Here is a 13555-nt window from a genome sequence, read left to right on the forward strand (position 1 = left end):
GTTGTTCATCATCATGAAAAAGAGAAAAGGAAAATAATTAATCACAAAAAAGACAACGTTTATTCTGATTCGGATCATCATCATCTTCTTCATTGTTCTTTGTCATCATCATCATTCATTTCATGTTGGTGGTCAGTCTGGTCACAGTTTTTCATTACCCTCTATCTCTTTTAATCTTCCTCTTTCTATACCTCATCATCATCATCATCATCATCATTTATTTACTTATTTCAGCAAGTGACATTTACCAGCCGATTCATTAAACAAAGCATAACGACTCCATGACCTTCAATTATTAAAAGGGCACTGTATAATAAAATTAAGGAAAATATGTACAAGATTTACACCAAATTCCGACCCCACCACGGAAGTTTGACCGCATGGAAACTAACCCCTCTCCAAGATGACTCAGTTTTCAAATGAGATTTTAGGAAGAGCATGGCTGACTTTTTTATGTATAGGCCTATAAGTGTGACAATAATAACAAATTATTATTGCTTCACTATGTTGTTTGTAGCTACATGACCATGAACACTAGACTATAATATATAATACAAAAATAATATGAAATACGATTTAATCATAATCCAAATGACTGCAAAAATGAACGCAGATGCACGTTTTGCATTGGCTTCTATATGATTCACAGTCACACACAACAGGATAAGCTTACTACTGCTACTGCATTTGTATTTACTTTAATTATGTAAAACAACAATGTTATCTTCTTTTTTACACTATGCACCTTGGTGAATGCTTTTTATATCAATAAATCACTGCAGCCTATTTCTATGCAATAAACAGTGGAGTTGACTGACTAGGCCTACACAATTTTCACTATGAGCCATGGACAAAAATATATTCAGTTTTGTGTCGTTTGATTTTTTTTGTTAACTTATTGTACCTAGCACAGTGAAGTAAGCTTAATTCACCATGAGATTTCTGAATTAAAGTGGAAGTTATGACTGTTTAGTTTTTCTACAAAATGTTACATTTTCACAGTCAACAATCACGTCTCTCTGTCACAGTATAGGCTAAGTGAAAACCATAAGATGGCGCTGATTAGCTAACTAGGGCAATATAGGAGATGTGTCCATTGTTACAAATGTACCAGGGAGAAAGCAAATTATTTAAAAAGTGACAAGAGATGCGGCGAAATTACAAATATAGCTTTCAATAACAAATAAGCCTGTGGTTCTTTAATTCAATTTGCTCATTTCTGGGAATGGTGCCCAAATCGTCGGTCATTTCTGATTTAAGTTGAGGCTCATGCTTAACCCTAAACTGCTTTGGAAATAGGCTAAAACGGGGATATTGTAAAAAGCGTTGATGGGTCACGCTTAGGTGATGAAAATGTCACGCGTAAGATGTCAGTGTCTGTGCGTAATTTGGCGAGGTAGGAAATCCAATACTCTTCTTCATAGGCTAGTTTTCCTCAACCTTTACACAACATGGCGAGCCATATGTTAACCAAGGTGTAAATGTATACATGTTAAATTAATATAGGTTACATCACACTCACTCACTGCATAAGGGTACATGAGTTATGTAGCCTATGTTGTATCAGTGGTTCTCAAACCTTTCCATGTCAAGGGCCTCCACATTAATTAACATTTGAACGCGGTCCCCCATTTGAAGATGTATTGTGCCAGGGAGCAGGGAGGGACCCCATACTAAGATTTGTATTGTTGAAGTGTTTATTTCTTTTCAAGATATTTTGAAAATAACCGATCGAGTCATATAGCCAGTGGGTAAAAGTGGTTAAACTATAGGCCTGTATTGTAATTTAGCTGGGGACCTGGCTGGAACCCCTTCAAGGAGGTCCCCTGGCCTGGGGGGTCCCCGCCGGACCCCACTATTGAGAGCCACTGCATATATAGATCATTTAAGAGTCAATTGTAATGGTTGTTGATGTTACTCAGGTTGCTGATGTTGTTGACGCAGCTGATGTGCGTGGCGGACACGGCGCCGAAAGGCCCGGGCGGCTGGAGGTTGTGGCCGTGGTACAGGGCCGTCGGCGGGGAGCCGGGCCAGTAGGAGAACCCCGACGGCCCCACGCCCGGCGCCACGAGGTTCAGCTTGGAGATCCCGGGGAACGGGATCGGCGCGAAGTTGCTCTGGAACTTATAGATGGCCTGCTCCGTGCTCGACGGCTGGCACACCTGCGCCAGCCCGTGGAAGTCGAACCTGTAGGCGTAGCGCTTGCCGTGCACCTTGGTCATGATGTTCTTGTCGTAGTAGTAGCGCAGCGCGCGGCTCAGCTTGTCGTAGTTCATGTTCGGCTTGCTCTTGCGCTCGCCCCAGCGCCGCGCCACCTCGTCCGGGTCGATGAGCTTGAACTCCCCGTTGGTGCCCTCCCAGGCGATGCACGACATGTTGCTGCTGTCTGACAGCAGCTCCAGCAGGAACTGCCATAGCTGGATCTGCCCGCTACCTGTGGAGAAGTCAATAATAATGATGATTAATATTAATATATTAATATTAATAAAGGAGATCATATTATGCTCTGTCTCAAGCAAATTATAGTTTGAATATTGATTGAACAGTTCAAGACGGAGGGGCCTATAATATTCGGTTTGATTACTTTCATATAGGCGGGCCTAGGTGGATTATGTTCATTTAAAGGAAATATGTTTTGTTTAGCCTGCCCTACTGTGATTATTTTTGGTGGCTTAGCGGAGATTAAACAAAATAGACCTATGATGATAGCAAAAATTCTAGGCAAATGATTAACCTAAAGTATATTCGCCGGGTTCATCACAATGAAGCAGGATGACGAGTGGCCTATTGAGAGAAATTAAATAAGCCACACTCAATATTAAATTGACATGCTTTACTTTATTTGTATTTTCTTTGGATTTATTAATTACACATTCCTGATGGTGTAGCCTATTTGGCGTATAGGCGCGAACATGCAATTAATTGAAAGATATATTAATAATGTCAATCTAAATATTGTGTATAGCCTAAAAATGGTAAATCTGTTTGTCTCGGTAGTTGTTGCTTACCTTTTTGCACTCCTGTATTTATTGGACCCCAAGATGTTCCTTTGCTCTCTTTCAATAGGTTTTCTGCTGGATCTGAAATTAAAATGAAAATCAAATTATAAATGTGAGTTGTAGGTTAACACCTATAGCCAACTGTCTTTCTTTCTTTCTTTCTTTCTTTCTTTCTTTCTTTCTTTCTTACACTTCCAAGAAATATTTCAAATAAATATAGGCCTGCTATTTCTTAAGCAATATTGATCATGTGAGCTTGGCCCTATATGGTAGCCTATATAAATATTAAGCTAGAAATAACGTTGAAGATCTCTAAAATAAAATCATGAAAATGTGAAAATAATTCAACGTAGGGCTACAGCCTAATAACTGCATCCTCCTGGTCCAGCTTTCTAATACATGCAGCCTCTGGTCTCCCCTTCCAGCTCCACCGGCGGAGCTGCAGGAAACGCGTCCAGGAAAGAGGATATCCGATTTCCGACAAAAGAGGAGACGGGCTTTCAGAGATAGAAACGGCTGAACAGTCCCTTTGCCCTGGAAACGGCGCATCACTGCTGGAGCACCAGCACGTCTTCCTCAATAGCAGAAGAGAGGAGAGGAGGGGAGAAGAGAAAAAAAATATAGACTATATTTTCTACATTTTTAACAGACAAGCACAACGAACCTGAGAGATACATGTTGAACATGAGTCTTCCTCCGCAGTCCTGTCTCATTGTGTTCGGTTGTTGCAGAAAGGGTTGGATTTCATTTCGTTGGCGGGCACGGGGCAAAGATTTTTATTAAACTTTATCTCATAACTGTGATCTGGAATAAATGCGGGTGGACAGATTGAAGTTTCCAGGCAACTGTCACTGGCCCCCATCTCTGAGACAATATTCAGACAGCAATTTCCCCTGGTGCATTGCTTTAATTAAAAGAGCAATTTACCTCTGTCAGTCCCGGGTGGCCACAATAAAAAGGGGCCGATAGAAATTCGCCCTTATCAATCCGCCATCACAGTTTAATAAAGTTTCCGCGTTAAGATCTGAGTTTCTATGGTGAATTGAAGTGTTTGACATGGAAACCAGTTCAGATCCTACTCACTTTTCCGCCTCTTTACCTCTCGGCAAACAACAAAGACCTATTTCATGTTGGGAAAAGAATATTTACCTTCAAAATCACGCCTCGGTGCGCGTAAGAAAACAAGGACATTTCGCCCCCTCTGCCTTCTGTTTGTAGGTTTAACGTTATATAGCCTCAATCTGGGAGTAATGAGCTTGTAACTCTAAAACCATGGCTTGTGGTGGACATTGATGTATAAGGCCTCATATTTTTATTTCATTTGTTAATTTTAATTATATATAGACCTATATATATATATATATATATATATATACACACACACACACACACACACACACACACACACACACACACACACACACACACACACACATTAATGCACACACATAGCGAAATAATAGACCGTTTCTTTCTTTTACATAAGTAAATACCTGGCTTCAAACAGGCCAAAGTGTAGGCATGGTACTTGTACAGATTGCTATGTTGATTTAAAGGGCGGCAGCACGTCACGTGCAATATGTACATTTGATTGACTTCTGCACGAATAAGTCCAAACTGAATGCAAAATGAGCAACTGCAAAACATTTTATTTGGTTTCAGATGTGGTATTAGAAACATGCACAGCTCCTGTTTGTATATAGGAGTAAATTGTCTGTATTCGAAAACTGCTATTCACTGTGTAGTCTTAGAATTCAAAGCTTTTTGCTGAAAGACAAACAGTGCATGGGAGTAGATTTATTTCTCCCTCAGCTAATGCATGCGTGGGGGAGTGAGGGGGGGGGGAACAAATAGATATCGGAGGAAACGAATGAACAAAAATATTTAGCATTAGCAGCACATGGTCATAACAGGTTTGACAAGTGGTAAATATGTCCTTATTGGGTGAAAACTTCTAGGCTGTTATCCAAATAAACCACAATTAAGCCCAAGAATATGCAGAGAGAAGAACCATAAAAATGTAAACACTCTCTGCAAGGATGAGATGAGACATAAGAGAGACAAGAAGAAAGAAGTCATCACTGGCCAAGTAAAAACTCAAGTAGTCAAAAGTATTTTTTAATAGGCCTATCAATGCATGGCTGTATATGTATTGTCCCCCAACCACTATATTTGCCTTGAAAATATGAAATATATTTCGTTTCAAATGTGATGTGAAGTCATATATAACCTACACTTAGGCTATACTTGAGGGGGAAATACCACAACATTTTTATTTAATGCAAGTAAACTTATCAGGCTACTGTCCACTATACTGCAGACATGGTGATTGGTGTTGAAATAAAAAACGGGTTCCTTGCCATTAGGCCTTCGGCCCGCCTTCCATGTTGTCAAAGGCCATGCACGCATTGCACGGACATATCGCCAGGTGTTCATGATGAGCTAAGATAAGATCAACGTGTGGCTATAACAGCATTATAACATTATTATTAACTTCTTTCTTCTTCTTCTTTTTAATAGCCTAAGTGTTAGCTGTTAATCATTAAGTGTTTGTTCAGCAGGGGTCCAGCGGCGTCAGTTCAGAAAAGGCTAAGGTATGGCGACATGACTGGTGTCTTGCACGCGCGCCCCAAACCTTAGCAACAGGCACGATTACAGTAGCCAACATTTTATTATTTCCCCCTGTAGCCAAGGTATGGCAGCTGCCATAGCTTGCCAGTTGACGCCTCTGCAGGGGTCTCCGTCTCCCTTACTCTCCAGCTCTTTAGTAAAATAATAATAATATTCAGGTCGGGATATCCAATCAGGAAAGAGAACTCATACAGGATACAGGATACACTGGTTACATTAGAAGTGACTAAACAAAAACAAAACATAGGCTAGGCTATATAGCAGACAGAACCGGAACACTAAAATTGAAGCTGACACATTGATTCTCTCACCTGATTGGATGAGATTGGCAATCCAAAAACGTATTTTTCTGTTTAACAGTTGGAGACCACTGACTGCTATCAGGGGATTTAACATTTCAACAAACGAACAACATAACCAAATATAGGCTTAAAAACGGAAGATTGCAAAATTATGACATGGATTTAGCCTGGATTACATATGCATGTCGAGGCTAATTATTCACTTTTCATGGCTTAACCATAGGCTTAGCCTATACAGTGTATAAACTAGTAGGCCTAGTTGATCTTAATGGGTTAGAAAGCAATAGAGTAGTATATGACTCGGCAGCAAAAATACAAATACAAAAAAAAGCTTTCGACTGTTGAGCCACTATTGCTTCTATAGTCAACAAACCACTTTTCCATTTCAACCAACCACACTCTTTGCTCCAGCTTTGAACCGTTTGAAACAATATTCCTATTCCTATTTTTATGTCATGTTAAATGGTGTCAAATCTCTTTCTCTTTGAACAAGGGAAAGGCCTGCACGTTTTGTGCACAGAAAAAATCCCCAGTGTTGAACTCCCCTGAGGCTGAGAGTGCCACTGGAACCAAACGGAACGCTTCAGGTCCACTATCCTTGCCTCTGGCTCCTGTCCTGTGTTCCTCCGCGGAGTGGGGCTGCTCATGCTGCTGGGCTGCTGGCAGGTGCGTCTCTCTGGCGTCCCAGACTTGCTTTAGCTGCCTGAGTCCAGTAAACGTCGCAGGCAACTTAAAACAAGCCTCGAATGCTAGATTATTATATCCCCAAATGCGTTGCGTATAGGCTATCATCAGCCCACGTTAACACAGCAGTTGGCCTCAAATGAAAGTAAACAAGACTTCGAAGTTAGCTGCAATAGGTATAGGCTACATTTAGTTTTTGTACAGGCTATAGTGAGACAGGCACTCTGTAAACCAATAGGCTTGTGTTTAAAGGAGTAGTTCACCCCCAAAATGATTGTTTTTCCATTGATTACTAGCTCATGCCATGAGCTACACGCTTATAATTCAGACTGCTAGCTGTTAAATCCAAGCATATATAGACACTAAAAAACTGCTCACCTTCATCTTACCTTAATGTTGTGGGTTAAGAAGGCCTCTTTCATAAACCAACCTAGGCTATATAGCAGCATAACTCCTCACGTCTGTGTGTAAACTATAACTAAAGCTGCCCTGCAGTGCAACGGTGCAGCCGTTTTAATCAGTCGCCCGAGGTATGTATATTTGAGAAAGGTGTGTGTATGGTTGAACATTCATTAAAAGATCCTGGTTTGGGTGTGGGACTACTGTCGGTATGCGTCCAACCCAGACTCGTGACCTAGCCAGTGAAAGTTTGTGGGTGTGTAACACGGACTTCCACGTCCTGGACCTACGGGAGGAGTGTGTGCGTAGATAAACAAACCCATCAACGGATTTTGCTCCTCCAAAATGTGTCGCATTAGAATAAACAAACATTGTTTGACAAACCACTGTGAATGGCGTCCAGGATCAGCACCATGGACAGCGAACTGCATTCTCAACCCCCAACCAGTCAGGGGTGTCGCACCAAATTCTGGGCCCTGGGTACAAGGGTTCACTGCGGGCCCCCCACGAATGTTCTTCATAGGGGGAGGGGGTTTAACCCATTTAGAATGGGAACGCATTATTTTGTGCTTTAACTACTGAAAAATAGCAGATCTTCTGCGCTGCGAGCTTGTAGATTTGCTATTTTTGAAAAATCGTGAACACTTCAAATCCTTCTATGGTTTTTTGAAAAACTTGTGTTTCTATGTCAGTGGTGCTCAAACCTTTTCATGTGAAGGATCCCCAAAAATTACATGTATTTGGCCGCGGACCCTCATCTCAAAACATGTTGTTCCAGCTGCCCCACCAGAAGCAAAGTTTGAGTTGCAAATGTTCAGTTAAAAAATACATACGGTACATTCAAAGATTTGCACACATTTTCACAACTTTTCAAAAATAGCAGATCTACAAGCTCATGCGAGCTTGTAGATCTGCTATTTTTCAATAGCTAAAGTATAAAATAATTAAGGCCCCTCCACCTTGGGCCCTAGTAACTCAGTCCCACTTTCCCCCCCCTTGTGACGCCCCTGTCAACCCCAGCTCTTGAGACAGCTGTTAAGTGTAGCCTACTCCTGGTCAAATATTACTCAAAAGTGAAAGTTGCTCTGTCAAATTTCTACTTGAGTTAAAGTAGAAACTCAAGTACTTCAATATAAAAATTACAAAGTAGGCTATATTTTCTTAAGCATGGCCTAGGGGTTAATTCATACCCTTTCCCTTCCTAGAAATCTAGTGGAGTCAAAAGTTAAATATTTGTCTTGAGATTAAATGTTGTGGAGTGAAAGTATTAAAACATAAAGTAAAGTATAGATACAATGTATTTAACAGTACTCAAGTACATGTAGCCTAGCTACTCTAAACCTGCACCTATAGCAAAACGTTGATATGTTTGAAAGAAAGCCTGGAGGTTAACAGTGACCATAATGGTGGAATACAAATGGATTGAGATGGAGAATTATATGTTTTATGTGATTTATAGGGAGACTTTATCATTTGGCCTTTGGACAAATGAGTACTTGAATTCAATCACATGCAGTTGTCACAGCATGTCCTTAGACACGTTACCAACAATAGCTATTTTACTATAACCTACACATTATAAAAGAGAGCTTTTTAGTGTAAGTTACATTTTTATGTAGAGTAATAGCAGCTAAGTTCATTTTAGCTTGCACGACAGGTCACACCTGCAGAATCCACTGCTCCCTGTTCTGCCTGCCAAGCTCACTGTACCTGGAGGTACCACGTCATTCTTGAGCCTTATGCCTTTCCTTATATGACCTTGTTGACATTGCACACAACACACACAATTTATGACATTTTGATTATCTTGGCTTCACCATGGTATTGTTTAACACCAACCAGGTTGAGCAGGTAAGATCATTATTAGCAATTAAGTAACAATAATGGTGAGTCCCCCGCCGCCTTTCTTCTTAATTTCTCTATGGAACAGCCTACTCTATTCTGATCTGCTGGTAGAAGGAATACATTTTATTTTGAAAATGATAGAGGCATCTCTGTTGTTCTTTGTTCTTTAGTTCGCCTTTTTTGTGCAAGCCTGCAGCAATAGAGAAACAACAATAGAAACAACTGTGATCTCGTGCTCTTGTTTATTGGAAATAAAATTACAATCTGACAAGAACAATATTACACATCCTAAAACCTAACAGAGAGATTCGATGTCAATTAGTTGTGTTCAAATAATCTTCTCTAAGAAGCTATAGGAAATGGAATCTGCCCTGTTCACTATAACACAAAGCTGAAAACAGTCTATTTTAAATATTCTATTGTTTTACAGGCTTAGTCCTGTACCTAAAAGAGAGAGAGAGAGAGTGTACAGTAGAATCCTCAGCGTTATTTTAATAAATGTGTAACTCAGTTAAATTAACACCCAGGATTTTACTGTGTAGCGTGTTCTGATTTATGCCATGCTTGTGCATTTGTTGCACCTGTGCTCTGACAGGGAGAACACTGAGGATTTTATTATGTGTAAAAAAAGGAATATTCACAAGCACTCGGTTGCCACAGTTTTTTGAAGAAAAGCCTTTATTGCCTATTTGAAGGACATGCTATAGCATGGGTAGTAGTAGGCAGTTAGATGTCAATACAAGCAGAGCCATAGATAGATAGATAGGTAGGTAGATAGAAAGGAGTTCGGCCATCTACTGCTCTGTGGCGTTGGTCTGTCCAGGCTCGGGTTGAGGAGGGGTTTTCACGTGTGTAGGGGGAGGTTGGGGGGTGTTTAGTCAGGTCGGGTCAATTGGAACCAAGGCCTAGTGCTGGATCCTACGAATGGACTGCACCTGGTTGGTGTGAGCCTGGGTGCTGTACTCATTGTAGTGCCTGTACTCTCCCTGGTGCCTGTCCCTCTCCAGGATGTACTGGTAACCACGGTAACCAGGGAACTGGTAGGCCACCCAGCTGGATGGTGTCGACACGGAGAGAAACAAAAGAGAGAGAGAGAGAGAGAGAGAGATGGAGAGACAAAATTAGATATTGAAACCGCCCGTACGCATTTGTAACGCTATAGTTCAATCAATTTATTTTATGAAATATTTGAATGTCAGTCCAGTCCACAAAACCACTTTAATGTCATGCATCTAAACCCGCTGCTTTTACCTCAAATAAATCAACAACAAACACACTTATAGGTTCATGTTAAAAAGAAAGTCTTGATGTGTAACTTACGCTCCAGAGTTGACTTTGATGGAGGGAACCTCCTTGCTGCACCAGCCCATGGCCTGTAGGGAGGGGTAGTCATCGCACATCTCAAACTTACGGCCCTGGAAGTCCTCACACTCGTACATGGTCACCTTGCTGTCGCTGTGGTTCTGGAGAGAGAGAGACAGACAGACAGAGAAAGACAAATGAATGGTAAAACTAAGAAAGAGCATTGGTTGGCTGCATATACTACAGGTGTTAATTTAAAGCGGAGAGTGCACAAAATGTAACCCAATGGTGAGTTACCATTCGGTACCTTAAATCAACACTGAGGACTTTACTGGGTAGCTGCATGATAGGAAGCTGAACAGTATACCAACTGCAAATAGTAGTAAACTATGTAGTCCCCCTGAATGCTGTCCCCCTGAGTGAGTGTTTTGTGATTGAAAATGAAAGCACAGTTGGAAGAAAGACGGCTTAATGAAGGGAGATGCTGCTATATATGATATAATATTAACTTGTATATTAAAGGAACACATCACCCATTTTCAACCATGTATTCACATGATTGGTCCTCACTAACTCACTAACTACTGGTCATTATAAGATGGAACATAATCTCACTCTGTATCTCATTGGTGGGCTATGGACAGTTCAGAAACCTGCCTACCAATGACATCATCAATGGGGAATCCAAGCTAATAGAAACTAGTCATCATGCTTAAAGTAAATCTTGTTTGAAATGACCAAAACTGCCCACCGATAATGTCACTGGTAGGCAGGTTTTTCAACCATCCACATCCTTCCTCTGATACAGAGCAAGTTCACAGAAATAGTGCCATCTTATAATGAGTGTTATTGAGGACAGATTATAGGCCTACAAAGATAGGTTGAAAATGGGTGATGTTGTCTTTTAACATATTAACCAATAGATGGAGAGGAAGAGAGACGAGAGTGATTGCAATGAAAGATTTAGGGAAAGAAGGAGAAGTGGGAAGAAAGACAGAGGGGGACGGAGAGTCATTCCATGAGTCAAATACTTTGATGGATTGAATGGAAAGGTTGGAGTTGAGAGCATGAAGAAATGGAGGGTAAAATGAAGGAACTTACGGCGCACTTGATGGGTCTGAAGGAAAGCATGTGCTCGGTTCTGTAGCCGCTGTTTCCACTCCAGGCCTCATAGCGAGGATAGTCTCCCTTCTCCAGGATAAACTGCTGGCCCTGGAACTCAGGGTACTCATAACCCACCCAACTAGAGAGGAGGGAGGGAGGAGGCAAGTAGAAAGAGGAGTGAAGTTTAGAGTAGAGTGAGCAGTAGGATAACAAATAAATATAAATTGCTTTACAGAGAGAGAAAGAAAGAAAGAAAGAAAGAAAGAAAGATAGATAGATTAAGGAACTGAATGAATGAAATCCCAAAACAAAGAATAACATAGGAAGTGCAACAACACTGAAAGTGCCATATTAAAACAGAGCTGAACCTCAACGTAATTGAGTGAAAACAGCGTACTCCCCCTTTGTTATTGGCAATACAAAGCCCAGGGCAAACATCAAATACTATCACCGCTGATACTACTACTACTACTACTACTACTACTACTACTACTACTACTACTGCTCCTGCTACTGCTCCTGCTACTGCTGCTGCTGCTATTACTAGTATTGCTTCTGCTGCTATTACTGTTGCTGCTGCACCTGTTTTTTTATCTGATCATCAGTCAGTCTCAGTCAGCCGTTCTGCTCATCGCCATAGCCAGCAGCTGCACACAGCATTATGCACATGCACAAGCTGAATAAAATGCATGCCAACTGCCATGGTAACAATGCTATGTATCTGTTTGACCGACTAACTATACTTTTCTCTAACAAATTTCACCTCAAATGAATTTATTTTTGACGTAATATGAAAAGTATTCTTCTGTATGTTCATGTCATTTCTGGGAGAATGCATCTAAGCAGAATGACATGACATTGTCGGAATGGCACGAATACATTATGTGTACTTATAAATAGTAATATCACTTATCTATTTACCGTATAACTTAGTGTCACCCCTGAGGCACACAGAAGACAGCAATAATGACTAATGATGTGCTCTGTAAAATCCTGAGTGTTAATTTAACCACTTTAACTCTGGTGTTAAAGTGGTTGTCCCTATTATCGGTGAACATTTTCAAAATGTTTTGAAAATAGCCTTTTGGGCTTAAGTGGTTACATTTAGGCTACTCTCAGATTTTGCAGTGTGGCACCAAATGCTATATTGCCAATGTGATTGAATATATCCTCAAAACCTTAACACCTCACAGCAGAACACTTATGGGGGCGTCATAGCTCAGGGGTAGAGAAACTGGTATTAGAGCACGAAGGGTATAAATCCCGAAGGGTTCCCAGTTCGAATCCGGGCTCCCCCTGAGTTAATGTCGAAGGGTCCTTGGGCAAGACTCTGAACCCCTAATTGCCTCCGGTGAGTAGGTTGGTGCCTTACATGGCTTCCTCCGCCACCGGTGTATGAATGTGTGCGTGAATGGGTGAATGTAATGCACAATCTATGTAAAGCGCTTTGGATTAAAAGCGCTATATAAATGCACCATTTACCATTTACCATTTATGCTATGGCATATACTCAATAGTAGATCTAAACTGGTCACATCTGAATTATCTTCCTTAGAAAGACATGGTAGAGCGGAAGAATTGAATGTAAATCCAGTGGATAATGAGACCGATTTGGAAGAAGAGGAGGAAAGAGCATAGAGGAGGGCCATACGCTACAGTGACTTACGGTCCGTTCTCGACCTTGATGGAGCGGATCTTACAGAAGCCCCTCTCCATGATGTTCTGGCACTCCAGCATGAACTCACAGCGCTTGCCCTGGAAGTTCTCCTCCTCCCAGACTGTGATCTTGAACTGACCCATCTGCTCCATCTGTTGAGTGTTCATGGCTGCTGCTTATTCCTCTGGGAGGTTACTCTCTGGCCGAGGAGGAAGGTTGAAGATGTGTTAAAAAATAAAATTTGATACAACATGAGATGCTGAAATGATTAATCGCCAAGAAATGTGGACGTGAATTCACTTGGTAGGTGAGAGAGAAAATATGTGGGCACTGACTTACTAAGTGAGTTCAGTAAGGATAAAATAATGTTTGACCTCATGTAAACTCAGAAGAGGTGTTTTCATGACATGGAGAATCGGTTACATTACGTGTGGGCCATGTACAGTTAAAACATGTTTAGTTGAAGTTAAATCCAGACGAAGGCCACTTGACAAAGTACATTTTCAGCATCCATGCTCTTGTTTTGCTAATGTCTTCAATTACATATTCCGTTCATTAACATAAACTCCAAAAAGCTGCTGCCATCAGTGGCTAAATGTACAGTATTCCTGAAAATAAATGTTACTTAGAAT

General features: G+C 41.0%; 2 protein-coding genes across 2 annotated transcripts; both read right to left on the reverse strand.

Moving 5' to 3' along the window:
• Positions 1 to 1892: 1892 nt before the first annotated feature.
• On the reverse strand, positions 1893 to 3861 carry fev (FEV transcription factor, ETS family member; the record flags this gene model as incomplete). The annotated part of the gene is given in 4 exon segments (XM_080753278.1): positions 1893 to 2434; positions 3009 to 3080; positions 3664 to 3757; positions 3760 to 3861. Coding segments are annotated over 4 exon segments (810 nt in total).
• Positions 3862 to 9765: 5904 nt separating this feature from the next.
• cryba2b (crystallin, beta A2b) lies at positions 9766 to 13090 on the reverse strand (the record flags this gene model as incomplete). The annotated part of the gene is made up of 4 exons (XM_080753237.1): positions 9766 to 9913; positions 10181 to 10323; positions 11264 to 11405; positions 12933 to 13090. 4 exons carry the CDS (start codon positions 13088 to 13090, stop codon positions 9766 to 9768), a joined length of 591 nt encoding a protein of 196 aa, XP_080609363.1.
• Positions 13091 to 13555: the final 465 nt, after the last annotated feature.

This window comes from Nannobrachium achirus, assembly GCF_963921795.1.
Source record: "Nannobrachium achirus genome assembly, chromosome: 22".
Classification (NCBI taxonomy): Eukaryota; Metazoa; Chordata; class Actinopteri; order Myctophiformes; family Myctophidae; genus Nannobrachium; species Nannobrachium achirus.